The sequence below is a fragment of the Hemicordylus capensis genome, chromosome 10, assembly GCF_027244095.1.
Source record: "Hemicordylus capensis ecotype Gifberg chromosome 10, rHemCap1.1.pri, whole genome shotgun sequence".
NCBI lineage: Eukaryota > Metazoa > Chordata > Lepidosauria > Squamata > Cordylidae > Hemicordylus > Hemicordylus capensis.
In genome coordinates this window covers 2,321,667-2,348,722 of record NC_069666.1, presented here as the reverse complement: position 1 = coordinate 2,348,722, position 27,056 = coordinate 2,321,667, and the positions used below count along the sequence as shown (strand labels likewise).

Here is a 27,056-nt window from a genome sequence, read left to right as displayed (position 1 = left end):
GCATCTCCCACATGTGTGAAGCTCTCTTCTTTTGCTTTTCAATCAGAAGTACACTTGAGTGGCTTGGTGCTGCACTGTAGTGACCTATTCCCGAATCTGCAAGAAAAATCCAATCCAGATGGCAGGAAGCTTTCAGAATGGTTACGTCCACAGACCAGATGTTGACAATTAGGCCATATGGCTTCATCAGCAGAGCCTCCCCTTGGGATTTTTTTTTTAAAAACCCAAATAATCAATTATTTATCTCACCTTCTCTACTCTATTGGGGGAAGGGGGAAATCTATATGCACCGTAGCCCCACTCGCTGTCAGTGCAGCTGGCTAGAGGTCAATGTTTGGGAGGGGCGGCCCTTTCACGAGGCAAGATGAGACAGTGTCCTCAGGCAGAAAAGTATTAGGGCACCAGCTGGGTGGCAAAGCAGCACACACCCTCCCCGGCCACTATGAGAGCACCTCTTTGGGACCACTCTGACCCTGGCAAGCTTTGCCAGGAGTGCCTCCTCCTCCTCCATACACAGCTTGCAAGAAGAACTACAGAGAGAAAAGAGGCGGCGGCTGGTGGAAGCCTCCCCCCCACATGGGCATCATTTTCAAAGCGGGCAAGGGTCAGTTTTGGAAGGAGGCTGGCTGCCCAGAAGGGGCCTAGGGCAAGTCAGCTTCTGGCACTACAGACCACTTCTAGGAGTGGAGGCCCTGAAACAGTGCACACACCAGCTCGACATCAAGGTCAGGCCAGTTGCACCCAGATCCTGACCAGTGGTCCCTCTAATTTGTTTCATCTCTGTGCAGAATGAGTTTTGTTCTGGGTGGCTGTATCATGGCAGTGTTTGCACATGTGCAGTCAGAGTGGGGCCTTCCCAATTCAACATGAGATCTAAAATTAACTGAGTGGTCATCAGAAAGCTTGTGAGCGTGCGCACGCCTTAGAGGGAGCACTCCCCCCACCCCCACCCCATAAATGTTTTGTACAAAACCACTATGTGCAAAGATTTAAAAGGGCAGGTTGAACAAAGACTTAGCTCTCCAAACAAAGAGAGGTCCATTTAGTAAATCGGAGGCTCTTTCTCACACTTTTAAAACGCAACAAAAGATCTTCAGGATGTATAGTGAAGGGTTGTTGGTTTTTAGGCATCAAGGGGACAAAATGTCATCTGGAGAAAAAGGGCAAGTAGTAAGTTCAAGGTGTGGGGGTAGTTAGGGAAGAAGAGTTGTCTGCAGTTTACTACAGCAAACCAGATACATCAAATCACACTTGCTTCAATTTACTGCAGCTTGTTTTCAAGGGGGAGTTTGGGAGAAAGCTGCATCATGGATATACATAGCCTAAGAAAAAGAATAGTATACACCGTCCAAGAAATCAGGATCTGTCCCAGACAGCAAGGCAGTTGTATGTGTAAAGGAGCAGGTTCAGCCCTTGCTGGACTCAGAAGAGGATAAGCTAGACTAAGGAAGCAGCCTTGTATTGCATCCAACATTTGTTCAATCTAGCTCAGTATTAACTGCATGGGGAAGGGTACAATTTAAGGTGGGGAACTGACATGGGGCAAAATGTTAACCCATCCCTAAACACACCACCGTTCAGCAGCTGTTTTTTTGTTTTGTTTTGTTTTGTTTTTTAAAGGAAAGAAGATTGGGAATTCCAATCACAGAACTACCACCTTATGCCTAAGTCCAACCTTTAGGGACAGACATCTGGGATGGCTACCATCATCCTACTAGTCTTAATATCCCTCCAGTGGCTGTTGCTGGAGTCTATCATGTTTCTTTTTAGACTATGAGCCCTTTGGGGGACGGGGGGGGGTCACCTTTATTTATTTAATTATTTCTCTATGTAAACCACTTCAGAAACTTTTCCTGAAAAGCAGTATATAAATATATATTTTTTGTTGTTGCTGCTGTTAACATCCCAGCCAACTATTAACTGGAAGGGCAGGATGGTGTAGTGTAAGGGGCCCCAACCTGTGGTACTCCAAGATGTTGCTGAACTACAACTCCCATCACCCCCAATCCACAATGGTGCTTCATCTACACTGGAAGGGCCAGAGGAGCAACTGGCTGACAGCCAGACTCAATTACTCATGAGAAGTCTCACTGAAGTTAACGGGACAGATCAGGACTAACTTGTACCACTGATTTCAAGAGGACTACTCATGAGTAAATGAGTCTGGCTGTCAGACATTGCATTTAATTAAGAATCACCACCAATTAAGTCTGGAAAAATTAAAAAGAAGGGAACATAGAAAATACCAGAAGTCAAGAATTTGGAGACAATGTCACCTCAATGCTCTATAAAAAGCGAGCAAAGAAAGGCAATTCCAGAGAAAAGGACTAGCGTGGAAGCAAACAAACAATGCAAAACTGCGTATTTTACAGAAGTTATGGAGGTGAATGATCTTGCTGCATAACCTTTTAAAGGCAGAAAACACAAAGCATTGAGTGTAACAGGGATTAATAAGAAGGAATGACTTTTTGACAAAAAAAGTTACAGAATCAAAAATCCAGAATCCACATCAAGGAATCTCTATTAGTAATCCCAGAAATGGCTGCTAATAGAGATTTAAACTCCATTGTCACTAGTCCAGATGTGTCACACTTAATTAGAAATCCATTTTTTAAACTTTTGTAAGAAAGCAAGGCTACTATTAGTGAAAGAAGAACCAATGAGCCTTTAATTTGCAACTTTTAAAAAATTGAGAGGCGGTGGGAAGTATGCTTTTGATCATTACATGCTCCATGAAATGTGGTCTCTCCTCACCACACACTATTAACTTTGGTTAGTACCAACAAAAATAGCTTTGCAGCACCGAGTAAAGCAACCGCACCCTTTCCATCTAGCTGCATTATCCTTACACTGGAACTCCTGGTCTGGATTTCAGTTCTCTCCTGCAGCAGCAAGATTTCTGAAGGGGCCATAATTGAACAATACATGCTTTGCATATAAAAAAGTGTCCAGTTTAGTCTCTTGCATCTCCAGTTAATACTCGATCAAGGCCAAGCCCCTTAAGACCTGATGTTTGAATAAACAATGACAATGTAAGTTTTTCCAAAATACAGGAATGTCTGAAGGGAAGAGAGTGGGGTGGGGGGCGAGGTGAGGCGAGGCGGGGAGAGAGAGAAAGATCCTCTCTGTGTATGAATTTGCAACTGAATATCATAACTTCAGGTCCCATCCAGAATTTGAGTTTTTTCTTTTCTCTTTTCATTTTCAGAATTGTCGATGTTTGCACAAAATCCTGGCATGGTGAGGAAAGCAGTTAACATATGAACACAGGAAACTGCCTTATACCAAGTCAGACTGTTGGTCAATCTACTGCAGTATTGACTCTACACTGAGTGGCAGCAACTCTCCAAGGTTTCAGGGTTTTCTCCCAGCCCTACCTGGAGGTTATTCACACTTGGCTTCAGGGTAAATGTTGAGCGAAGCCACTTCGAAGTACACTTGCAGCATTGAGGGAAGCAGCCCCTCCCCTCTGCTTTTGTTCCCGCAAGTACACATGGCAGGCGTCAGCGTTTTCCTTCCTAGCCAGTGGGGTGGGGTGGGGGGAGTTCCTTGCAGAGGAAGATGCCATGCCTCTTATGCTAATGATTCTACATCAGTGCCTCTCCCTGTTTGCTCTGGCGTTTTCAGAAAAAAGTAGCTTAAAATCAGCATTTTAAAAATCCAGAAATGCCTCGAGATAAGCTAGAATTCACAGCACAAAGCCGACTTGTGTGCGGAGTAGGTCCAAGGAGCTCGTTGGGAGCTGGGGTAAGTTTGGCTGGTGTGTGAACACACACTCTCTCCTGAAGGAGATTTGGGTCAGAAGCCCTGTGTGTAAAGCCTCCTGGAGATGGTGCCAGGAAGCCAACTTGGGACCTTCTGCATGCAAAGCAGATGCTCTACCTCTGAGTGATGGCCCCATCCATTTTAATTTTAGAATCTCCAACATGTACAGCTTTTGGAAACTTTACTTCCACAAGTCCTGCACTATGAGGGCTAGAATCTTTTCCTTCAAAGAATGCTGAAGCTTTAAGAAAAGGCCTTTAAAATGCAACAAGACAAAGTCACAGGAGTTGGCAACCCTGCGAATTTAAATTACTGTATGCATGTAGTTAGCGACTTAATTAGCCACATAACTCAAGCATGCAACCGCTGTCCGACTGACTTTGCTGCATTTAAGTGAACCCTTTCCGGCACGAAGCATCCATCATTCCTTATCAGGAGAACAGGCCCAGGAATTGTGGCAGCATAACCAACTATTAATTCTATGAAAAGCAATTTTCAAACTACATTTTAATGTGCTATTTACAGGAGGCTCTAACAGAAATGCCTGAGACTCCCGACGCAAATCTCATGCTCGTTATTTCAAACAGGGCACAGAAAATATTAAAATGGATTCAGGATCTTCAGGGGCAAATGCACCCTGAAATAATTGTGTGAGACGCGTCAGAGATGTTATCACCAAAACAACAGCCCAAACAGCACATTAGGAAACTGCAAAAGTGGAGTCCTGAAGCCCCAATCAAGATACCCAAGAACACAGAAAGCTGCCTTATACCTTAATTGGTCCATCTAGCTCAGTACTGACTACTCTACACAGACCGGCAATGGCTTCTCCAAGGTTTCAGGCAGGAGTCTGTTCTGGCCCTACCTGGAGATGCTACCAGGAATTGAACCGGGGACCTTTTGCATGCAAGGCGGCAGAGGCTCTTTCTTATTACATTTCTATACCGCCCAAAACTTGCAGCTCTGGGCGGTTTACAATTAAAATAATTTAAAACATCAAATCACTTAACAATTAAAAACATTTAACACATTAAAAATCTTAAAACATTAAAAACCCAGTATTTTTTTTAAAAAAAAAATGGGGTTTTTTTTAGAACCATAGATCTAATTAAAAGCCAGAGTGAATACCTGGCTTTGAAGGCTAGAATCTGAATCCCTCAGCCCTTCCACTGAATACCTCAGCTCTTCTCTGAATAATTGAGAGCTAAATACCTCAGCCCTTCCACTGAGCTGTGGCCTCATCCTGTAAGGGGAATATCTTACAGCATTCAACTGTGTCTCCCATCCAATGCAAGTCAAGATGGACCCTGCTTAGCCAAGGGGACAATTCATGCTCTACCACAATGTCCAGGAAAATGGAAGCCACTTCTCCTTCTCCTCCTTTAAGCCATAACCGGATCTCTAAGGGTTTCTACACACACCAATGTTTATTGAAGTAAAGTGTGCCGTCGAGTCATTTATTACTCAGGGGCTAATGCAACAGACAATTTCCACATCGCCTTAGCTGCAATGTTTTTTAATGGAGTCAGCTGACACAGCCAAGCAATCATCCAACACTGAATAATTGAGTTGTAAAAGTGCACCCGCACTTGTGAACATGCCCTAGGATTGGCTGGAACATGGCTCCACACTGCGTAAAGTCATAACGAAGTACTAGAGCAGCTCAACAATTCTCGGGACAACATTAATACTTGCCAAGAGTTTAGGTGGGAAAACTAAAGTCTCGCTACTCAATGAGGTCTTTCACACAACCTCGCTGGGGGGGGCGGGGAGGGCGGGCTGCAGGGAAGATGAGCAGCCACCGACCGCCCCTCCGCCATACCACACGCTCACACGAGCAGTGGTGTGGCGGAGGGAGGAGCTGGGAGCGGGAGGACTTCACCGCATCTCAGTGCGCACTGGCATGGCGGCTGCTCTCGTTAAAGCAGCCGCTGTGCTCAGCACGGCTGCATCTCCCGCCCCCACCCAGCTCAGTGCCAGAAAATGCGGCGGACCAGGGGGATGCTGTTTAACCCAGTGGCAATAGCCCAGACGGTCACCAGCCAACCTGTGGCTTGCCTAACCTTGGCTAAACGCCAGTTTTAAAAGTGGGGCTTGGCATGGGGGCAGTGCTGGGAGCAATTTCACTCCCAGCGCTTCACACGTACAGCCTAACCCAGGCTGGGCTGCCCCTAGCCTGGGTTAGGCTGCACATGTGAACACTCTCAAAGAATAATGGGGCAAATGGCCCAAAGGAATGGTGGGGTCTCCATCTAGCCATTCTGGGCTGTAGCCAAAAGGAAAGGAAATTAGTCATGAATAAGCACCATCGAAATCAGACAAGTTTGTCATGACTAAGTTAAGTCCCATTAATTTCAATGGAACTCAGAGGGCTGTATACCAAGCGAGTCATGACCTCCAGAATCCTTTGCCCAGAGGAAGGAAGAGGGTCGTCACAGCCCCTAGATCCATCAGACCTAGAGTCAAGAGGGAGAACTCCCTGCAAACCCCACTAGGTTGCCATACTTAAATTCCCACATAGAGTCACGGCTGCTGGGATGCAAGAAGTCAGCCAGGTATCACACTTCAGCTGCATTTTGGTAGATCAGCCTTCTGCTGGACTCAAGAACCACCCCGAGTCATCCGGGACCTCACGAACTCCTTTTTCTGCCACTACTCTAGCTGGTTTTCCCAGACCTCATGCTCCAGCTGGAAGAAGACCATCCCATGCACCAAGCCACCTCCCTCTTTCCAGTGTCCACCAGAGCTAGGGTCACGGTGTCAAGTATGAACTATGCAATTTTCACATTTTGCTTCTTGCTTGCTATTGTGGGCACATAAACCGTGAATGCAAATCATGGTTTCAGTCCAGCTTGTAGCTATGTCAGATGGGATGGCGCCATCGCTGAACCATCTGTACAAAACCAGCAAACGCCAAATACATACGGATGCAGAAGTCTCCACTTTCATAATATCCTGGGCAGCACTGGGATCGCCGACGATACATTGTCCTCAGTCCCCTCCGATATGCCGTTTTATAACTTATTCTAAATTGTGAGACAGAACACACATTGGAAATCAATGCCTACTGTTACAGTAACATAACACAAAAAGCATTGTAGGCTGGTATGTTCAATAATTACTTTAAGATGTGCAAAGGTTTTTGGTATTAAACACACTGCAATACACACACACACACATCATATATAAGGAAGATCAATACAGATTTTGAATTCTACAACACAACTCATAACCTAAACAGTGTTCACTGTAATTTAGCAGTGGGGCCTTTCTTGGGGCTAACAGTTTGCAGAACCTCCCTCCCCTATGCCCCTTGGGAAATGATATCAGAATCGAGCTCATTAACAAACAGCAGCTCCATGCATTGTTGAAGAAATTACTACAACAATTCTCACTCTCTCTCCCTTGTGCACACAAACATACTTTGAGGAAGCTTTTACTTGTTGATGCAGGGGGTACAGCCATTACCAGAAAGAAGGGCTGCTCCGCCCTTCTCCCGATGATCTCCCCCCACCCCGTCAGCTCATTGTTCCAGCACTGACTGGCTGGGGGTTTCTTTCTCTGCCTCACTGGGAGCGAGGCAGAGAAAGAAGCCAGCACTGGAATGATGCACGGCCAGGAGAGGGCTGCTGACCAGCTGGGGGGGTGCCTTGAGGGAGGGACAAGGGGTGCTTTGGTGGGGAGCCGCAAACTCTGACAGCCTAGGGACACCCGACTCTCCTTGCTCTATTGTCCCTATGCCCCTGCTTTCACAAGAGTGCTATTTCATCAGCACAGCCTCAGATGAGAGCCTTCATCAGATGGCTAGGGACTGTGCCACTGGGGTGGGAAGGACCCATGCGGTTCCCAACAAAAGACATTGTTGACAGTGGTGTGGGAACCAGAACATGAGAAAAGCACGCTAGTTACACAATACTGAAGAACACATCCATTAAGGTTATTTTGTAGTTGTGTTGCTAGGGCTTTATAGTTAAAGGGAGTGGGGAACCTGCACCCAGAACACAGAGTTCTGCAGCCTGAAAAAATTATGAAGCTTTAGATTATCATATGTTATGGAACCACAACTCTCATCATTCCCTTCAGCCATTGCACCTGCAAACTGAAATCCAACATTTGGGGACCCAAGTTAGGAACCACTGCTCCAAATCACTGTGCAAACCACAACAATGCTTTTTTGTTGGTATCCATTCACAAATTCAGATGCAGTCATCCAAGAATTACATTTGATTGATATAAACTGAGCAGCATATGCACATTGTGCATCACGTCTCGGATATCAGCCAATTAAAAAAAAAAGATTAAGGAAGGAGAGATGGGCAGACCCCACTCCTTATATTCACAGCTCAGTTTCATTGCAACACACAAATTAACACAGATTTACAGAGGCAAATTGGTCACATTTTAAAAAATATGACTGCTTTCTCCCGAAATATCAATTTTTCACTTTTTAATTTTGCAGGAGGATACTGGCACAGAGAGAGAGAGAGAGGGTCTATATTTATCCTCAGCAGCTCGCTGAGGATTAGATAAAAAGGTGGTGATATGGAGAAGATGAAACAGCAGAGGAAGGTTTGAAGCACCTCCCGATCGCCATTTACCTGTGTCGAGTGCACTTGAACCAGTTCAAGATATCCGTACATCTGGTGTAATAGATCTGATCAAAGGGGTGCGCATAGGATTCCTGAACCGTCACAGCATAGCTAGAAACCGACAATGAAAGAGAAGAAGGAGAAAAGGTAGATCATTAGTCTGTGGAAGAAGTCCTCTCTCTCCGCCCCTCTCTGTCCCACGGATTTTCACACACACACAAACGACTGCAAGACAAATATGGGTGAAGCAATCCTCCACCCAAAGTTCCAACAGGTCAAGTGCCAATTGCATCAAAGCTGGTACGCTCCCTCAGAAGCAAGGGGCAGTACTAATATAGGAACGGCTTTTTTATATACAGAAAGGTCCATCTAACCCAGAACCATGTCTCCAATATATTTATTTTATTTATTCATCAAGCTTATTCATCAATAGTGATCAACCAGAATACCCTTAAGAAGTTCAGAAGGTAAAGCAAAATTCCATGCTCCATTTATTCCCAGCATCTGGTAACCGTTGCTTTAAAGGTAAAAGTAAACTGTGCTGTAAAGTCGATTTCAACTCCTGGCATCCACAGAGCCCTGAGGTTTTCTTTTGGTAGAATACAGAAGGGGTTTACCATTGCCTCCTCCCGCGCAGTATGTGATGATGCCTTTCAGCATCTTCCTATGTCACTGCTGCCCGATATACATGTTTGGGAAACACACCGGCGGGGATTTGAACCAGCAACCTTTTGTTTGTTAGTCAAGCATTTCCCCACTGCACCATTCGGTGGCTTTTTAACCACTGCTTTATCAGGAAGCTAAACCCATTAGGAGTTAACCAAGAGGCCAGCCCAACCATTTTTTGGATATTGTTCCTAACACCAGTTGCATTTGCTCACATTCATCCCATATCACCCCTTCCACTCATTTCCCCCCTGACCTTCTTCTGTTGCTTCCATACAGTTTAAATTTAGTTTCAAAACCCATGGAGTGGGGCTCAATTTATATTACTGTTTTGTTTACGTTACTTTGGCAAGTAACATTTCACATATTCCAAGGCAGGACCAGGCACTGAAAAATGTATACTAGAGCTGAGGCCTTTCTCAGATTAATGCAGCCTATTCTGGCTCATTTGATTTTTCTTAAGCTCCAGGGACTTTTACACACAGCAGGTTTTACCATGAGTTTACTGGGAGATTTTACTGTTATTAAAAAAAAACCCGACACAAATGGTGGATTTTTTTTACCCCGGATATAAATCAGGCTACACTCTAACGTGCAGTGAAAACCCCAAATTGTGTGTGAACTGCTCCCCGATAACTTGCAGGGACTTCGGGGTAAATCTGGCCGATATGTGAACGCACCCCCTCCATTCTGGAGGAGATTCGAGTTAAAGGGCTTCAAAAGCCCCATGTGAAAAGCTTCTAGGCAACCACCCCTCTCCCCATGGAAGAGTTCTCAAATATGCAAATTTCTCAGTTGATATTTAGATAATTTATTAAAAGGCACATAAGATTTTAATAAAAGCATTTATGAGACAAGTCTCAATATAGCTCTTGAGATACTGAAATAAATGTTAACAGCAGCTTGAACCAAACATTTATTGTATATACACCACAAAAGCCATTACAAACTATATATTGTTGTTTTTAGAGAGCTCCCTTATTATGGTAGCATGCCAGAACCACAACAGCCTTCAGAAATCCCTCACATAAGTGTGTTCTTAATGAGCAACCCCCTCAACAAGAATTCACCCACAGCCATTAAGAATGGCCCCCACCAAATAATTCACTGCAGTTTGAGGCAAAAGCCCTGTGGCACAGAAAAGCTGTGTGCCTCCGTTGCTCAAGAAGAGGAATGGAGGGCAGGCATGTCGTGCCTCGCGAAGTCTTGTCAGAAAAGAGTAACTTCTGAGGTGAAAAAAAATGCCTCTCAAATAAAACTTGAACCGACTGAAGCTTGCTACCCTTGATGAAAAGGAAAGCCTTGGGAAGTTCTATGCCCTTAAATAAAACCCTATCAGATACATTTCCCCCTCCTGGGATGGTTCATTTTTTATTTGTGTACAAAAAAAAAGCTAATTAAAAGCACATATTAACATAACGCTGTCGAGTCTTCCCAGCATGGTGGGATGCCAGGACTTAATTTTTATGATGAAGGCGCAAGCCTCTGAAATGATGGGTGTACCAATCAAATATGAGATTTTAAAAATTAAAAACGGAGGAAAGGTCTCTGGGGTTTGCTTTTTCCACTTTTGTTTGTTTTTAAACAGAAGCCATTTTAATCTCAGATAATTTGTAGCAGAAATTAAGCAGTAATTGAGAATCATAAATTGTGAATTAAATTGTGGGTGTGGGTTTGTATTTTGTTTCCATTATTATTTGGTTTCCTGAAAGATCCTTAGCATTTTAATACTCAACTCCAGAATAGGGTCTCTCGGGCAAAGAGGCCACAATTTTATATAAATACAATGAGATGTTTGCAGTACTCTCTCTCCATATACAAGAACTGCCTGACAGGATTTGACCAAAGCCAACAATCCATGTCCAGCTCTCAGAAGACTGAGCTTTGAGCCAAGGGATCCCTGGCTTCCAATCTTGCATCTAAGACCACAAGTTGTTTCCCGGCTGCACCATTAGGTGGCTACCTGCCTTCTAATTATTAATCCTGCGACAGTAGATATAGGCCATGACTAGGTTTCTTCTACAGTATTTAACACTTCCCATTGTGGCATACATTTCTATCCACTGCTCTGCTGTCATGGTTCAACGTTATTTCCCTCCAAGGGTCTGACACTCGTGTTGTTAAGAGAACTGACCTAGACTCCAAGCTCCATAACACTTTGACCCCCTGAATGGAGATAAGCAGTTACTCATGTCTTAGTTGCATCCAGAGAAGAGACGGTTGCAGTTGTGATCTAGGTGGGGCTACTTTTAAAAGCAAGTTCAGAAACTGCAAGTCACACATAATGCAGCCACCCAGATATTGGTTGGTGCACATTAATGGGAACACATCACATTCGTTACTTATTTCCAGGCTTGATTTAAAGTGCCGTTATTGACCTTTAAAGCCCTTTAACAGGCTGGGGCAGTTGCCTATATGAGCCTCCTGGAACCTTAAGACTGGCCACCATGGTCCAGCTCTCTGGCCCATCTCCAAAGGAAATTGCTAACTGAGCAAAGAGGTACCTTTTTAAAGAGGCAATTCTCTTTATTGGGCAGTGGGAGATCAACTGGCCCTCTCCGTCCCCAGCACAGCATCCCTCCAAGTAGCTGTTGCTGGTGTCTATCTGGAGGAGTTGTAAATTCTTTTTTATTCAAGCATGTGGTAGGGAACCATTTCTACTGTTTTAACTGCTTCCATGCCATTTTAAAATGTGTTGCTGTTTTTTTGGTTATATATTTAGTGTGTCTCTGCACACTACTTTGAGTGAAGTTGTTGCAGAGAAATTACAAGAAGCAACTTTAACGGAGAAACAAGAGTTTAATATTTATTACTAATTAAACATAGGCAAAGAAAACAATGAACGAGCAGGCTCTTATGCAGAGAGAGGGAACCTCTCAATTTGAAATTCAAGACAGCAAGTCAAGAGCGGACAAATATACTCTGATTCCACCCCACAAGCCAGTACATAGCTGCATTCAAATACAGACAAGCTTGTTTAGTACAAGAACTGAGGCCAGGCTATGGCAAAATCCCAACAAATGTTATGTATAAAAACGAGACAGCAATTGAATAGATGAATGAACTGACCCTTCTCTAAGCCCAGTATTTGTCTGGCAGTCAGAGTCTTTGAGGGTGGAGGGGTTTCACAAGAGGCAGCAGTGGAGATGGCTGCAGGTACATTTACGCTTGTTTTGCTCACTGGACACATCAATTAATGAATCCATGTGCATGCAGTATTTCACCCTAAGCTAAGAAGCAACATCAGGATGCTGGCTTTGAGAGCAATTTCCGTTGCCCACAGCCAACAAACCGTTTTTGCTCCCCACAAAAAATGTCAGGTTTTGTGAGCTGAACACTTTCCCCCTGCACAGCATAACTAAGTCTTATTGGCAAGAATGCAAAAGCAGTACATATTTAGACTACTCTTTATTAACATAAACCCCCAGTCATCTTGACTATTATTTTATGATCCTGTTTACTCCTCTTGACCTCATCCTAACTCAATCTTTTTGGCTTGATTTATTACCATCTAAGTATCACAGTCATCTTGGCTGGGGCAGCCAATCAATTTTGGTATTTAATTTTTGTTTCTCCTTGATTGGGTCTCCGGGTTGCTGACTTCCTTCACACAAAATCAATATTGTATTCCTGGCTTGAAATGTATTTTGCCTCACCATGCAGCTTCAAATAATACCATTTTACAGGCTCCGTTACCATCCACATTTGACCTATAATCCCAAGTGTTGTGTGATCCACACCTTTTTCAAAAAATAAAGAGTAAATCTGAGCATTTGGAATGCCACTAAGAGCTGTTTGTGTTGCTTAGGAGGAGATTTGTGCTCATCATAGCACAAACTGAAAGGCATTTCTGATCTTGGATGCGAAGATCAGGCTTTGATGTGTTATTTTAATGTACCTTGTATCTTCTCTCTGCTGCTCTTGATTTGCATTATATTTCTGTTGTGCTCTTGTTTGTTGTGCTCTTGTTAGTTTTTAATCCATGTTAGATGCTATGAGAGGCTATTCCCAGAAGAGATGGTTAGAATTTTTCCAAATGAAATGAAGTAATCTTATGTCTGGTTCAGCACTTTTGCTGAAAAGTGGAAGTTTTGAGGGAAATAATCTGAAATAGTTTTAAGTAGACTGAAAGACTTGTATTCGGGTTTATTGATCTCACATGCGCCTTTGCATGTCCAGACTGCTGGGAAGGAGAAGCATTCTTCTCTGCTTTAAACGCTACCTTCATTTCCTAAGGTTAACTTGAAGAAAACCACCTGCCTGGATTGATTCTAAATACAATTTCTCAGAAGTCTTTTAAAATATACCTTAATTACACAACCAGAAAATATTCTCATTTGTTTTCTTTAAAAAAAATACAAACACATGCATCTGCACAGAAAAAACTTATTTCCCCTACTAGAAATACAATAGATCCACACCATTTTTACATCTTAATCTCAGAAAAATCACCATCTCAACTTGCAAATATAATTCCAAATTAAATTATGCACCATCCAAAAGTATTTAAAAGAATCCAAAATCCAAAAATAACTTTTCAATCTACTTTATCTCAATTTATATTTTTTCTCATTATTTATTTAATACATTTATTGTCGTTTAATCTTCCAGAACATTTCATTAACGGCCTCTGTTAATTATGTCATGGACAATTAGTAATTACTCAACAAGTGGTGGCATGCCAGTTGAGCATTTGCTCACAAGGGGCTCAGTAAGAACAGCCCAGCTGGATCAGGCCCAAAGCCCATCTGGTCCAGCATCCTGTTTCCCACAGTGGCCCACCAGGCGCCTCTGAGAAGCCCACAGGCAAGAGGTGAGGCTCTCTCATGCCTGCTCCCCTGCCACTTGTATTTAGAGGCATCTTGCCTCTGAGGCGGGAGGTGGCCTAAGACTAGTCGCCATTGCTAGACCTGTCCTCCATGAATGTGGCTAAGCCTCTTTTAAAGCCATCCAAGCTGGTGCCCAAAAAGTCCTGGAGGACTTTAAGTACTGTAAAGGATTCCAGCAACCGAAATGGGGTTCAGCTGCAGCTACGCAGGGAACAACCCGGACTGAGACGGGGAGCATCTGTACCGAGTCTCTGCTCATCAGGATGCTTCCATGCTTCCCACCCACCCCCACGTGGAATCTACCTGCCAACAGCCAGGCTGAGTTGGTTTAGGCATTAGGAAAGAAGTCCCCGCTTTCGTGCACTAACTAAACCAATTGGAAAGATGGTGAATGTTTTTTATTTTAATGCAAACCACCCTGAGCCACTTCAGGAAGGGTGATACAAGAGAACCTCAGTATTCATGGGGATTCTGTTCTCCACCATTACCGTGGATACGGAAACTGCGAATACAGAGTCATAGGGGCACTGGGATAGTGGGGGTTAGGTTCCTGGAGGCCCCCAAGTTGCCCAAAACCCAGAGTCGGGGGGGGGGAGCCTTAAAAAGGCAAAACGAAGTGCCCTACCATGCTCTTCAGCCCTCCAGATATGCTCCCCAGAAGTCAGAAATAGTCCTTTATAGCATTTTTCCATGATTTTCCTCAGGGGATTTCTAGTAAATTAGCCACAAAATGGCAACCAGAAATGACCTCCACGGTCATTTCCAGCTGCCTCCTACCCGTGGATATGGAGAACTAACCCCCTGTAAGCAGATTTTTTTACACATATGCCGAGGTTGGGTGTCAAACCGCGGATGGTAGATCCACATATAGCGAGGTCCACCTTCATATAAATTGAATAAAATATAATAAAATGTTGCCTACTCCTCTTTTTTTCTCTCCTTCCCACTGCAGGCAGTGCCCTTTAACAAGCCCTGTGAAGTGACATTCTGGGAGACAGCCTAGGGATGACATGATGTGGCATGAATTACTAACATCTAGACCTTTGTGCAGCCAAGGGATTGACCTTTCCACCTGCTCCGACGCCAAAGGGCACCCATTCGTGGCACTTGGCCATCCTTGGACGCCTGTCTGGGTTTGCAGAGTTGGGCACAAGGGATAACTAAGCAGAGCACAGCAGAAACTGCAGTTATTGCAATAAGCACTGAATGGGAGAAGCAAAACAAAGCACTGCCAAACGCTTATTGAACAATGCCACTCCAAGTTTCTGAAAACAGGAAAAACCACTTTAAGACATTTTGCTTCAGCGTGCGTTCAGCTGCTAGTTTTTAGCTTCCCAGTTGTTGCTGCTACCTGATGGTGTTTAAAAAGAAAATGAAGAGCGGTATATAAAAAAATCAATGTATTACCTTTCCCAATGGCTGCAAACGTTTGGGTCATCTGGGTTTAAAGAGATAGTGGCTTTCAGGAGGACAGAGAGGGCAAGAACTTTGAGATTCCATCCCAGGAGTAGACAGAACATCATAGCTGCTTCTAGATGGAGAAGAAAAAGGCATTAGACAAACACCTGTCGCCTACCATCTTAACCAGCCAGTTGTACCTTACTCTGTGTGTACACGTTTTTTTAAACACAAAAATGTATGGACCCCACCTCAGTGAGAACTAGAACCTCAATGAGTATAGGAACATAGGAAGCTGCCATATACTGAGTCAGACCATTCATCTATCTAGCTCAGTATTGTCTTCACAGACTGGCAGCGGCTTCTCCAAGGTTGCAGGCAGGAATCTCTCTCAGCCCTACGTAGAGATGTTAGGGAGGGAAATGGGAACCTTCTGCTCTTCCCAAAGCAGCTCCATCCCCTAAAGGGGATATCTCAAAGTGCTCACACTTCTAGTCTCCCTTTCATATGCAACCAGGGTAGACCCTGCTTAGCAAAGGGGACAAGTCATGCTTGCTACCACAAAACCAGCAGTAATAAAAAAAATAAATGGAGTATCTGGAATCACCCTAAGGGGCAAAAATCAGCCAGGAAGAGAGCGCCAGTCTTATGCATTTCAAGGCTGCCCTGGATGGGACTGGTAGGAAACTGGCAATGGGGCCAACGATGGAGATGGCTGTCAGGATCTCACCGACCAGCAGGTTCCAGCACAAAAGTGCACTTTTGTTGCAAGGTAAAGGTAAAGTATACTGTCAAATCTGTGTCGACTTCCGGTGGCCACAGAGCCCCGTGGTTTTCTTTGGTAGAATACAGGCGGGGTTGACCATTGCCATCTGCCACGCAGTATGAGACGATGCCTTTCAGCATTTTCCTATAAAGTTGCTGCCCAATATAGGTGTTCTCCATAGTCTAGGAAACAGACCAGCAGGAAATCAAACTGGCAACCTCTGGCTTGCTGATCAAGTCATTTCCCTGCTGCACCATTAGGTGCAAGACCAAGCCTCAAATGCCTCGGTTACACATTCCCTGCATGGTCCTGGCCAAATCTCTCCCTGCCTGCCTGCCTCTTTCTCTCCCTCATCCTCAGCTCCTTGATGGGGTGGGGGTGGGAGATGCGTGTATCTCAGGACGGATGATTTAAATCAAGGCAATTGGAAGTCAGCAATTTAAATCATAATTTTAAATCACCAAGAAAAAGACCAATTTAAATCATCGATTTAAATCAAAAATTTCCAATCAGGAATAAGAGCTATACTGGGCAGATCAGTGTTTTCCATGAGATGCAAAGTGAAATATCCATGTTCTGTGATTGGAAGGTAGAGTCATAAATATTTACGATGAGTACTGACTGAGCCAAAATTGCAGAGATCTGGTAGTCACTAGGCATAAATAAAGGAATAAAAGGTCAACCAGATGGATCAGTTCTGGACATCTGTGGTGGACCCCAATATAAAACTATAATATAAGTATGTGAACTATTGTGCTATATGACGACAAAGACACAGTTTTCTTTACAAACATTGGCCTTTCATAAGAGGTCCAAACTTTTTATAAAAAAAATTGCAAATTTTTTGAAAACACAGATCTCTGGGTTCTTCATCCACCCTTGTCCATTGCAGTGACAGTTCATGAAGCTAAAGTGATATCTGCACATTCTCTCTATAAGCCCAGGTGGCATGGTTTCAACCCCAGAAAGTATTTTACATAGGGAGGCACAAACAAGTCAATCGGATGTTATTTCACAAAGAGAGAGAGAGAGCACGCATTTTAGACTCTGGCTAAGATTAGTGTATTAATGGAAAGAAGGTATTTTCATCTCATATTTACAAAACTGATAGATGGAGGTGGGATAAATAGCTGGTGTCAGTGAAACAGCAGAGGTAATAAAGGAGTAAAAAAGACTTGATGGATAATTGACATGTGTAATGACCTCAAGCAACTATAATTAACCCAAGAGTGAAACATGTAAAAATAGTTGGCTTCCAGCAAGGTCTGTAGCGAGAAGCAGGCCTGTTCCCTCCGTTGTATCCTAACCAGTTCACTTTATTCCATACAGCTAGAAGGGACCAATGTGAACGGAGTCAGCCCCATTCTCTGTATAAGCCTTGGCACACTCCTTTGCATCAGTGTCCTTTCTACCAAGTTGAATGAAGTCATTCCTTCCATGCAGAGAATTCTAGGTATCATAGGAAGCTGCCTTCTATGGAGTCAGACCCTTGGTCCATCTAGCTCAGTATTGACTACACAGATTGGCAGCGGGTTCTCCAAGGCTGCAGGCAGGAGTCTCTCTCAGCCTTGTCTTGGAGGACTAGGAAATTTATGCATGCAGGTGCTCTTCCCAGAGCAGGTGCTCTTCTCCATCCTCTAAGAGATATATCTTACAGTGCTCTCACACATAGTCTCCCATTCAAATGCAAACCAGGATGGACCCTGCTTAATAAAGAGGGCAATTCAGGCTCGCTATCACAAGACCAGCTGTCATCCTCCATTAGGCTCTTTGCACCTACAAAAAGCTGCTCACTCACTCTGACATATCGCCCTTGGGTAGCAAGACTAGAATTCAGACTCCTGACTCTGGCACCTTTCAAGAACGTGCTTCTCTTTTCTGCCCAAAGACAACAGTTAGACACACCAGTGACTTTTGTCCCAGTAGAACAGGCTCCAGAAAAGTTGAATTTGAGAATTTAACCATCTCACCTCAGCACGTTTTAAATCCCTCGTGGCTATGAATTCATTGAGTTGAGAGACTTCATTGGCAAGATGAGCAGTCACAATCCAAAGCTTTTCAGAAGCTGTAAGAAGACAAACATTATTACAAACAAGTCAAGAAGAGGGGAGGGGGGTTTGCAAGGGATTAAGAAATAAAAGCCATGAGAAAAATGAAACACACACATATACCCCACAAGGAAAGCAATCTGAGCAAGATTAAATACCAGAATGTGTGCTTGGAGTAAACACAAAGGAAATTTTGCAGAATGCATCAGAAATGGCCACTTTGAAGCCAAAGATCAGGTCAAGGGAAGAGTGATATATTCATATTTCACTATTGAATTCAGGTGAATGAGGAATGAGTGGGGGAAAGTTAGAGCAGGGGAGATCAGGAAAGGCATCACAAAGGATCATCAAGAGCCAGCCTAAAGAAACTCAAGCTCCTAACAATGTTTTGACTTCCCTGTCACCACAGTAAATATAAATAACCAAGGAATTCAAGGAAGTACTTGTTACTGTAACAGGGAAAAGGAAAACATAAGCGAAAGACCTGGCTATTTATTTTAAAATGTGTTCGATTTGCATCACACCCTTCTTCCAAGTTGTTCAGGGCAGCGCATATGGGTTTCACTGTTCCCTCTAAGATGTGCGCACACTCACAAGTTTTTGGATGTCCACTTGGTTCATTTTAGATCCGCTCAAGTTGAACCAGGAAGGCCCCATTCTGAATGCATGCGCACACACACACTGCCTTGATACTGCCGCCCAGAACAAAACTCATTCCGCGCACAGATGGAAAAAATTAGAGGGACCACTGATGAGTTTTCCCTTCTATTCTGTCCTATGAGAGCATGCCCTCCCCAGATTCCACAGAAAAACTGTCCCACCCAGCTGGGGCTTAGTGATCAAGCTCCCCACCTCCTACACTCAATCACAAAACAGGAGTGTGCACAGCTCACAAATGTGGGTAGGACGCATCTCCTACCCACATACCAATCGTGTGAACTGCCCTCGTGACATGTCCAAAGTTAGCAGTAAATGTGTCATCCAGGCAGCTGAGGGAGTAGCAACATGCCAACAATTTTGCAGCTGAAGTGTGCAAGAAGAAGATTCAGGTTAACGGCTCGTGCCACTTACATAAACCCACTCAGCCACCCTTTTTATCTTCCTTTGCTTAAAACCTATTAGAATTCACTCTATCACCTTTTCTGGTCTCATTTTAAGAAATTACAAATATGGGGAAGAAACCTACAGGTAGGCAAGACACTCGACTGAGAGAAAGGACAAGATTAATTAAAAGCACCTCTTGGTTGCTGAGCTACAGCCACGCGACCAAGTCCCAATGCACACTCATGCATCAGCCAGAGACCCATATCGCTACTTATCCCAAAATGTCACAGGATACTGAGGGAATATGCAAGTCTAGAGAGTACACTGTGCTAAAAGTTCAAATTAATATTTTTCTACTTTGCCTCCTAATGCTAATTAATTCATTCAGCTCTTCAAGAGAACTCCCAAGATTGTAATTTACATCAGATGGAAATTTTTGGAAGACTAAATTCCTATACATTTTCATGAAATGCGTCAGGAATACCAGATTTCTTCAGATAGTGCTAGAGAGCATCCCTGCTTCTCAAGCTGTTATTTCAAGGGAATTTTGGAGAATAGATGCTGGAGATATATATTGAGCTAGGAACACAGAAAAGAACACCTCAACACGGTGGTACATCTGCTGGTAACCTCTAGGCTGGGTTACTGCAATGTGCTCTATGTGGGGCTGCCTTTGTACATAGCCTGGAAACTGCAGTTGGTCCAGAATGCGGCAGCCAGGTTAGGTTGGTCTCTGGGTCATCTAGGAGAGACCATATCACTCCTCTCTTAAAAGACCTACACTGGCTGCCGATATGTTTCCGGGCAAAATACAAGGTTACTGTATGCTAGTTATTACCTATAAAGCCCTAAACAGCTTAGGCCCTGGGTATTTAAGAGGACATCTTCTTCACCATGAGCCCCACCACCTGCTAAGGTCATCTGGAGAGGTTCGTCTGCAGTTGCCACCAACTCATTTGGCGGCTTCTTGGGAACGGGCCTTCTCCATTGCAGCCCCTGGGCTTTGGAATGCGCTCCCGGTTGAAATCAGAGCCTCCCCATCTCTGGCAACTTTACAAAAGGCACTGAAGACACATTTATTCACCCAGGCTTTTAATTAGTTTTATGGTTTTAATATTTTTAATATTGAGTTTTAAATGTTTTAAATTATTTTAATTGCTAATTGATTTGATGTTTTAAATGATTTTAATTGTAAACTGCCCAGAGAGGCAAGTTTTGAGCGGTACAGAAATATTTTAAATAAACAAACAAACAATAAAAACCAAACCCTGGGATCCAACGCTAATGACTAAGAAAGCTACAGCATTGAATAGGTAAAGCTTAAGTAGTACTAACCTACATAAAAGGAACATAAGAACAGCCCTGCTGGATCAGGCCCAAGGAGACCCAACTAGTCCAGCATCCTGTTTCACACAGTGGCCCACCAGATGCCTCTGGAAATCTACCAGCAGGAGTTGAGGGCAGGCCCTTTCTTCTGTTGTGACTGCCCTGCAACTGGTACCAGGAAGAATACCCAGTCACAGCACAGCTCACTGCTGACCAGTCAGTCTCCTAAGAAAACCCAGTCAAGAGCAGCATTCTCAGCTGTGCACTCCTGCATCAACTCTCTTTATTCAATATAAGCCTGTCCAGAGCCAGGATTCTTCTGTGTTAGGCAAGCTACGTTCACACATCAGGAGTTTCATCATACAGAACAAAAAGACTAAGTCTCTCTCAGTGGTTTAACCCTGCTTTCCTGCGATATTCTATCCAATCTAGTTACTCCAACACTCAGGCTGATGTTTATGGGACAGGCTTCAGTTATGATGGTGAGCAGGATAGGAACACAGGAAGCTTCCTTCTACTGAGTCAGAGCATTGGCCGACCTAACACAGTTGACACAGCCTGGCAGCAGCTTCTCCAGTGTAATAGGCAGGACTCTCTCTCGGCACTTTCTGGAGATGTTGCCAGGGAGGGAACTTCAAACTGTCTGCATGCAAGCTTGGTGATGTTCTTCCCAGAGTGGCCCCATCCCTTAAGGGGAGTATCTTACAGTGCCCGCTCATGTAGTCTCCCATTCAAATGCATACCAGGGCAGACCCTGCATAGCAGAGAGGAAGAGTCATGCTTTGCTTTGCATGTGCTCAGAGGTAATCTTACCACTACTTATATTCAAAGGATAAGAATTGGTGGTGAAAAATTCCTCTAGCCCAAAGCTCAGTTTCATATCTAGGCATGACATGGGACTCCCATGCACTCAGTTGCACCCAGGGGAGTTAATCCTATCACCCCCCATGACATGGCCCCAATCCAAATTGCAATCCCCCCACCAAACACTGCTATTAGTCATGAAAGGGTAACCTGTGGACCCAAATGTGCAGTGAAGAACAGCTTGGGAAAGACAGTTCAAGTTGGGGAAATCTCCCCCTCCTATCTGCACTATAGCCCTGATCCAACTGCATGTCCCCCCCACTTCCAACACACACACACACACACAGCTTTTTGAAAATGGAAAAAAGTGGTCAGGAGTTCCAATAACAGAACTCACATGTGTCTAGCTTGGCCCTTTTTAAAAGTTTCAGAATCCGTTTTCTTCTTCCTCATTTGCGGCCTCCTAGAAGCAGAAAGCAGCCAGAACGGCCTTTAATGATCCAAATCCAGGCAAAAGAGGTTGCTCACTTCCCTAGGATAGCCTTCTTCTTTCCAAGCAGACACATTTAATTTTCATAAGCGGCTTCAGAAGTGCAAGAAAGCATACCCAGAGCCTGGCACCAGTTGCTATGTAATTTTACATCACTTCGCCCATCTTTCATCTCCAGTCTTTTCCAGCCTGCCTGTTGCCCGTTGTCTATTTCAGGTTTCTTTCCTGGAACCAGAAGTAAAAGCACCTGGCTTACAGGAACAGGGCAGGGTGACAAAGATCCATCATCGAGACTGGTGGGCCAATGCCATTGATTTAATACATCAAAACGTGACAAAGCAAAGGAGACGAGAAGGCAGCCCTGCAGAGATTTTGCTTCTAGTCTAGCAAGGACGACGTGCACAAGATTGGGAAATTCAGTAGTGGAAGGTAGAGTTGGTTACCTCCTTGGGTGTTAAAACTGCCTCCTCTTTCCCAGCTGGAGGGAGGGCATTCTTCTTCACCCTGCTGCCTGGCCTGAAACCACATTGCCTCCAAGGGCTGCTGCCTGACCTTTCCTAAAGGAAAGAAAATGGCCTTCCAATATTCCGTTGCATGCTAATAGTTTTAAAAGCTATTCCCCATATCCCATCGCAAAGCATGGATTGTAAAATTAAACCAAAGCAGGAGAGCTGGCATGAAGCCAGGCTGGTCCAATTTAAAACTAGAGAGGCTGCCACCCTACTGGCTTTCTATGCTTCTACTGGCATTCCATTTTGGACATGCGAACCCCTCACCTTTTGAAGCCGTGCAGCCCTTTCCCCAGCCCATGGGGGCTTCTCTTCTTTTCCATCTGCCCAAGGAAGGCACTGTCTTGCCTAGTGAAACTTAGAGATATTATATTAAGGTTAAAACACTTGCCTTGCTTTTAAAAGAAGAGAGTCATTAAAAATATCTTGAACAGAGTCATGGGTTCCCTATCCCAAAAGAAGCTCACAATCTAAAGAAAAGCACAAGGAAGTCACCAATAACAGACACAAGGGCTGCTGGGCTGGGCTGAAATGGTACAATGGCTTGCTGCCTGCTACAGGCAAGAGGAGTCACCACTTTTAGAGGATGCCTCTCTGCCTTGTCACCAAGGGAAAGTTAAACACACACACACACCCCACTTACAATGCCTTGCAGATAGGTGGTAAATACAAAACCGCCGAATAACAGAGAAGTCATTCTAGGCAACTTCCAATTCCCTGCGTGCGTGTTCAGATTTAATTACGCCAGTCCAGAGAGAGCTCAGGAGCTGTCTTTGGGTTCCAAGTGACAACTTTAGCATCTGCTCGGCCTCCTGGAAAGCCATCTGTATTCCGAAGCAAGAGGTCAAGAGCTTGCAAAGACTGCCAATTACTCCTCCTGCCAAGGTGGGAGCAACACTTATTTTGCCCAAATTAAATGGTTTGCAGGTGGCATGTTAGAAGTCACCATTGCAACACAGCCTCCTAAATGTTCAGGTCCTTAAATGCTAGCCACCAATACAGGGCTGGCTGATACAACCAGCACAAATCAAGCAGTAGAACATTTCCTGAATTGCACCTGGTGAGGCTACAGGTTGGGGGGGGGTTGCAAGATGCTCCCCCATTGACTAGAACTCTCTGCCCATAACAGCAGCAACATATTGGAGAGGTTTCTGCCAAAATCTTCTCCTCCCCAACACGTCGTCTATATCAAAGTCCTGCCATGGAGAAAAAGTGGGGAAATGAAGGTTGTCCATCACTTGATGACTGGCAGCTTAATACAAGAACTCACTCCACAGAGAATTTCTTGCGCTGGAGACAGCATCTTGGCACGCACACTTTTGTCAAAAGGCCTTATGTGTAATGCTAGATCTAGCACAGTTCATTTATACATAAGTACATCCAATTATATGAAGCGGCCTTGTCCTAAATCAAGACATCGGTCCATTTAGACCAGGGGTGGACCCACTTGGCCCTCCAGAGGTTGCTGAACTACAACTCCCATTTTGCCCACCCATGATTTTGACCAAAATTGTCTGGCAGCTGTTCTTCATGTTTCCACTCACCAGCCACTACCTGGTCTTGCCAGGGACTGAACCTGGGACCTTCTGCATGCAAAGCAGATGCTCTTGCATTGAGCAATGGCTCCTGTCATCCAAGCCAGCTCCTCTGATACTATTGATGTCTCAACAGGCAAGTGTAGATAGCAGTCCAGAGCTGTAAGCAGACTTCAGGTCTGTGGAGATCTTTTTTTTTTTTTTTACAAGAACCCAGAGGTTCACCAACTAGAGCCAAGTGCAAACCAGGTGGCAAGGACAGACATATGTTTAGGACAGGCCTGCTCAACGTAAGCCCCCCAGCTGTTCTTGGGCTATAACTCCCATCATCCTCAACCACAGTGGCCAACAGCCGGGGATTATGGGAGTTGCAGGCCAACATCTGCTGGAGAGCCCAAGTTGAGCAGCCCTTGTTTAGAATTAAGGACCCGAGTGTCTCATATTCCGACACACACTCAGCCCAGGAATCTGTCCCCAGGACCAGAAATGAGCTCACATTCCTTGCGCGTGCCCACACACCCACCTTCTTTTCCCCAGGCAAAGCTTTCTCCATTTCAGAAGCCTAGTTCAGAAACTGTTATCCTTAACCAACCAAGAGTCACCAATCACAGAAAAGCAAACAGAGAGCAAGCTTGAGCAGCAGCTCCTCAATTTTGGTGGGGTGGGGAGGGGAGGGGAGGGGAGGGGAAGAAAGACACTTCTGGAGGAGATATGGGTTATTAGGCATTGGCGAGAGAAGTGCAGTAAAGCGAGGCAGGAAAACTCCTCAGATGCTTAAGGGGATACCTGCACCCCTGCTGAAAAGTGACTCAGAGACCTACCAGCAGATTGCATGTCCCCCCCACCCCCCACAACATTGCTCACACACCAAAGCCATGCATGCTTACTTCCATATTATTATTGTTATTGTTATTGTTCCGCCACCCTTTGTCCAAAGGCCCCAGTATAAGCCCTACTAAAAGCACTGCAACTAACTCTGCAAGGAGTCTAACGTATGTTTACTCAGAATCCCCCAGCACCCGCACCCGCACCCGCACGCGCCCGCGCGCACACACACACACACACACACACACACACTTCATCCCCCCCCCATCTCCCACTTTTCTCTTGGCTATTAAAGAAACTCAATAGCAATTACTCTCCACCACCCCCACTGCCTTGCAACGGGTCCTTCCTTGCTGCCAAGCTAAAAAAGCAGCCAGGGTCATATACTGAGCCTTTGCTTATTATTAGCCAAGCTCTCTTCCATAAAACATACTAAAGACTAACTGTCCTCCTTCCAGAGAGAGAAACATTAGTTACAAGAGAAAGAAAAGCAACCTCTGGGCACTTTCAGCCTTCCTAGTTTGCTTCTCCAATCAATAATGGCCCAAAGAAGGAAAGCGAAAATGAAACGCCAAAGACACAGCTTGAGTTTTCTCTAGAAGCTCAGCTCTCAAGGGTGGTGGTGGTGGTGGTTTTCCCCATTCAGGACTTTCTACAAACAGTATGCATCACAACACTCACAGCATTTTAATAGCATTTTATCCACATTCTCACATTGCAAAATAATGTTTTCTTCCTGCTATGCTGTATTCAAAGGTATCTTTACTGATCAAGCTTAGGTCACTAACACTTCCAAAGTAGGGTTGCCATATTCTGGCTTTCCAAATCTGGGTGCCTAATGTGCATATTATGTAAATTGGCTTAGCTCCCCCACCCTTTAAAAAAAAATTAAATCTGAAATCTGGGCATATCTGGGTGGGCTATGCAATTTGGGTGAGATGCTTAAAATCCAGGTGAAACCCAGAATCCTGGGGGGCATGGCAACTCTGTTCTAAAGAGCCAGCCATCCTCCATGAATGTAGGCCTACTGTCCAAAAGACAATGCAGACTGGATGTGGGCAAACAAGCAAAAACTTAATCCAGAGAATATAAGGATACTGTTTGGGCAGGAATTTTACTATTCTGAGGGTAGGCATTCGGCCTGTTTTGGATGGGATTGCACTTCCACTAAAAAAATCTGACGTCTTCCAAAACAAGGTGGCCTTCATCATTCTCCTAAAAATAGCAAGAGAGGGATCTGACAGTCTGGAGGGAGTTCCATGACTGCAGTGCCGCCAAACAAGTCCCGTCTCTACCACCCCCTGCTAACTTGGCAAAGAGGCACCTTTTAATGTGGTGATTCTCTTTACTGAGCAGGGGGAGAGTAACTGGCCCTATCCAACCCCAGCACAGTGCCTCCAGTGACTGTTGCTGGTGTCTGTCTTGTGTTTCTTTTTAGATTGTGAGCCCTTGGGGGACAGGGAGCCATCTTATTTATTTGTTATTTCTCTGTGTAAACCACCCTGAGCCATTTTTGGAATGGCGGTATAGAAATCAAAGGAAGGAAGGAAGGAGAAGGAAGGAAGGAGTCTGTCTTGACCTTAGTATCTTACCTCAATCATTGTCACTCACTATTATTAAAATAAATACAGGTTGAGTATCCCTAATCCGGACATCCGAAATCCGGAATGCTCCAAAATCTGGAAACCACCATGGCATGCACCTGCAGCGCCGACTCATTGCGGCTTAGTTTTCATTACATTTACAGCTACATGCAGTTATCATAAATTCAATACTTATTCGTTTCTATACTTTAAATAAAACCTTAAAAAAAACAAAATAGTGTACATTAACCTTTCGTGCTTAGACTTGGATCCCATGCCCAAGATATCTCATAACAGTATGCAAATATTCCAAAATCCTGAAGAGTCCAAAATCCAGAACACTTCTGGTCCCAAGCAGTTTGGATAACAGATACTCAACCTGTAACTGAATAATTTATTTCAAAGATGCATGTAAAACTTGGCTAGATGTATGTAATTCAGGCAGGATGGAGAACTGAGCTCATTTAAGCAAAGAGCTTTGATGCCCAGACTTGCCTCAAAAAGAAAGGTTATTTGTCCAGCTCAGAAAATATTGCTCTCTCCCCTCCCGAGAAATGCCCCATTGCAAACTTGCAAAGTATTTGGGCATGACAATTTTTCCCCTCTTTTCCAAGGATGAAGCCAAGCAGAAAGCAGCATATCACTGACAGATGGGAAATTGGAGATCAAGCGGTGGATAGAGGGAAACACACACCTTTGCCTTGCAGCTTAAATAAATGTTTAGGTCGCTTCTCATGATGAACAAAGAGCAAACGCTGTGTCACAAAACAGCGCAGTTAGACATACACACTTTCAAAACAGAGCTTTTATGTTCGTAAGTAAAGCAATTAAGGGGGAAACAAGAGTAGCATTTTGTAATTATGCCATTGATCTATACCC

The 27,056-nt window shown here is 44.3% G+C and overlaps 1 protein-coding gene across 32 annotated transcripts in view; it reads right to left on the bottom strand.

Moving 5' to 3' along the window:
* MEGF11 (multiple EGF like domains 11) overlaps positions 1-27,056 on the bottom strand; it is a 289,113-nt gene that overhangs the window by 188,510 nt on the left and 73,547 nt on the right. For 29 of the 32 annotated variants that reach the window (XR_008311408.1, XR_008311409.1, XM_053272175.1 and 26 more), the window contains 4 exons: positions 17,984-18,078; positions 15,257-15,380; positions 8,364-8,465; positions 6,691-6,791 (listed from right to left, as the gene is read on the bottom strand). The exons of 1 other annotated variant lie outside the window; for it this stretch is intronic. Coding sequence is in view for 28 of the 31 variants with exons in the window: in XM_053272175.1 (XP_053128150.1) it covers positions 6,691-6,791; positions 8,364-8,465; positions 15,257-15,372 (319 nt within the window). In the remaining 3 variants the exon portion in view is untranslated. Of the gene's footprint in view, positions 1-6,690; positions 6,792-8,363; positions 8,466-15,256; positions 15,381-17,983; positions 18,079-22,168; positions 22,283-27,056 lie in introns of those variants that run through there. 2 more of the 32 variants (XM_053272168.1, XM_053272196.1) reach the window with 2 other exon arrangements.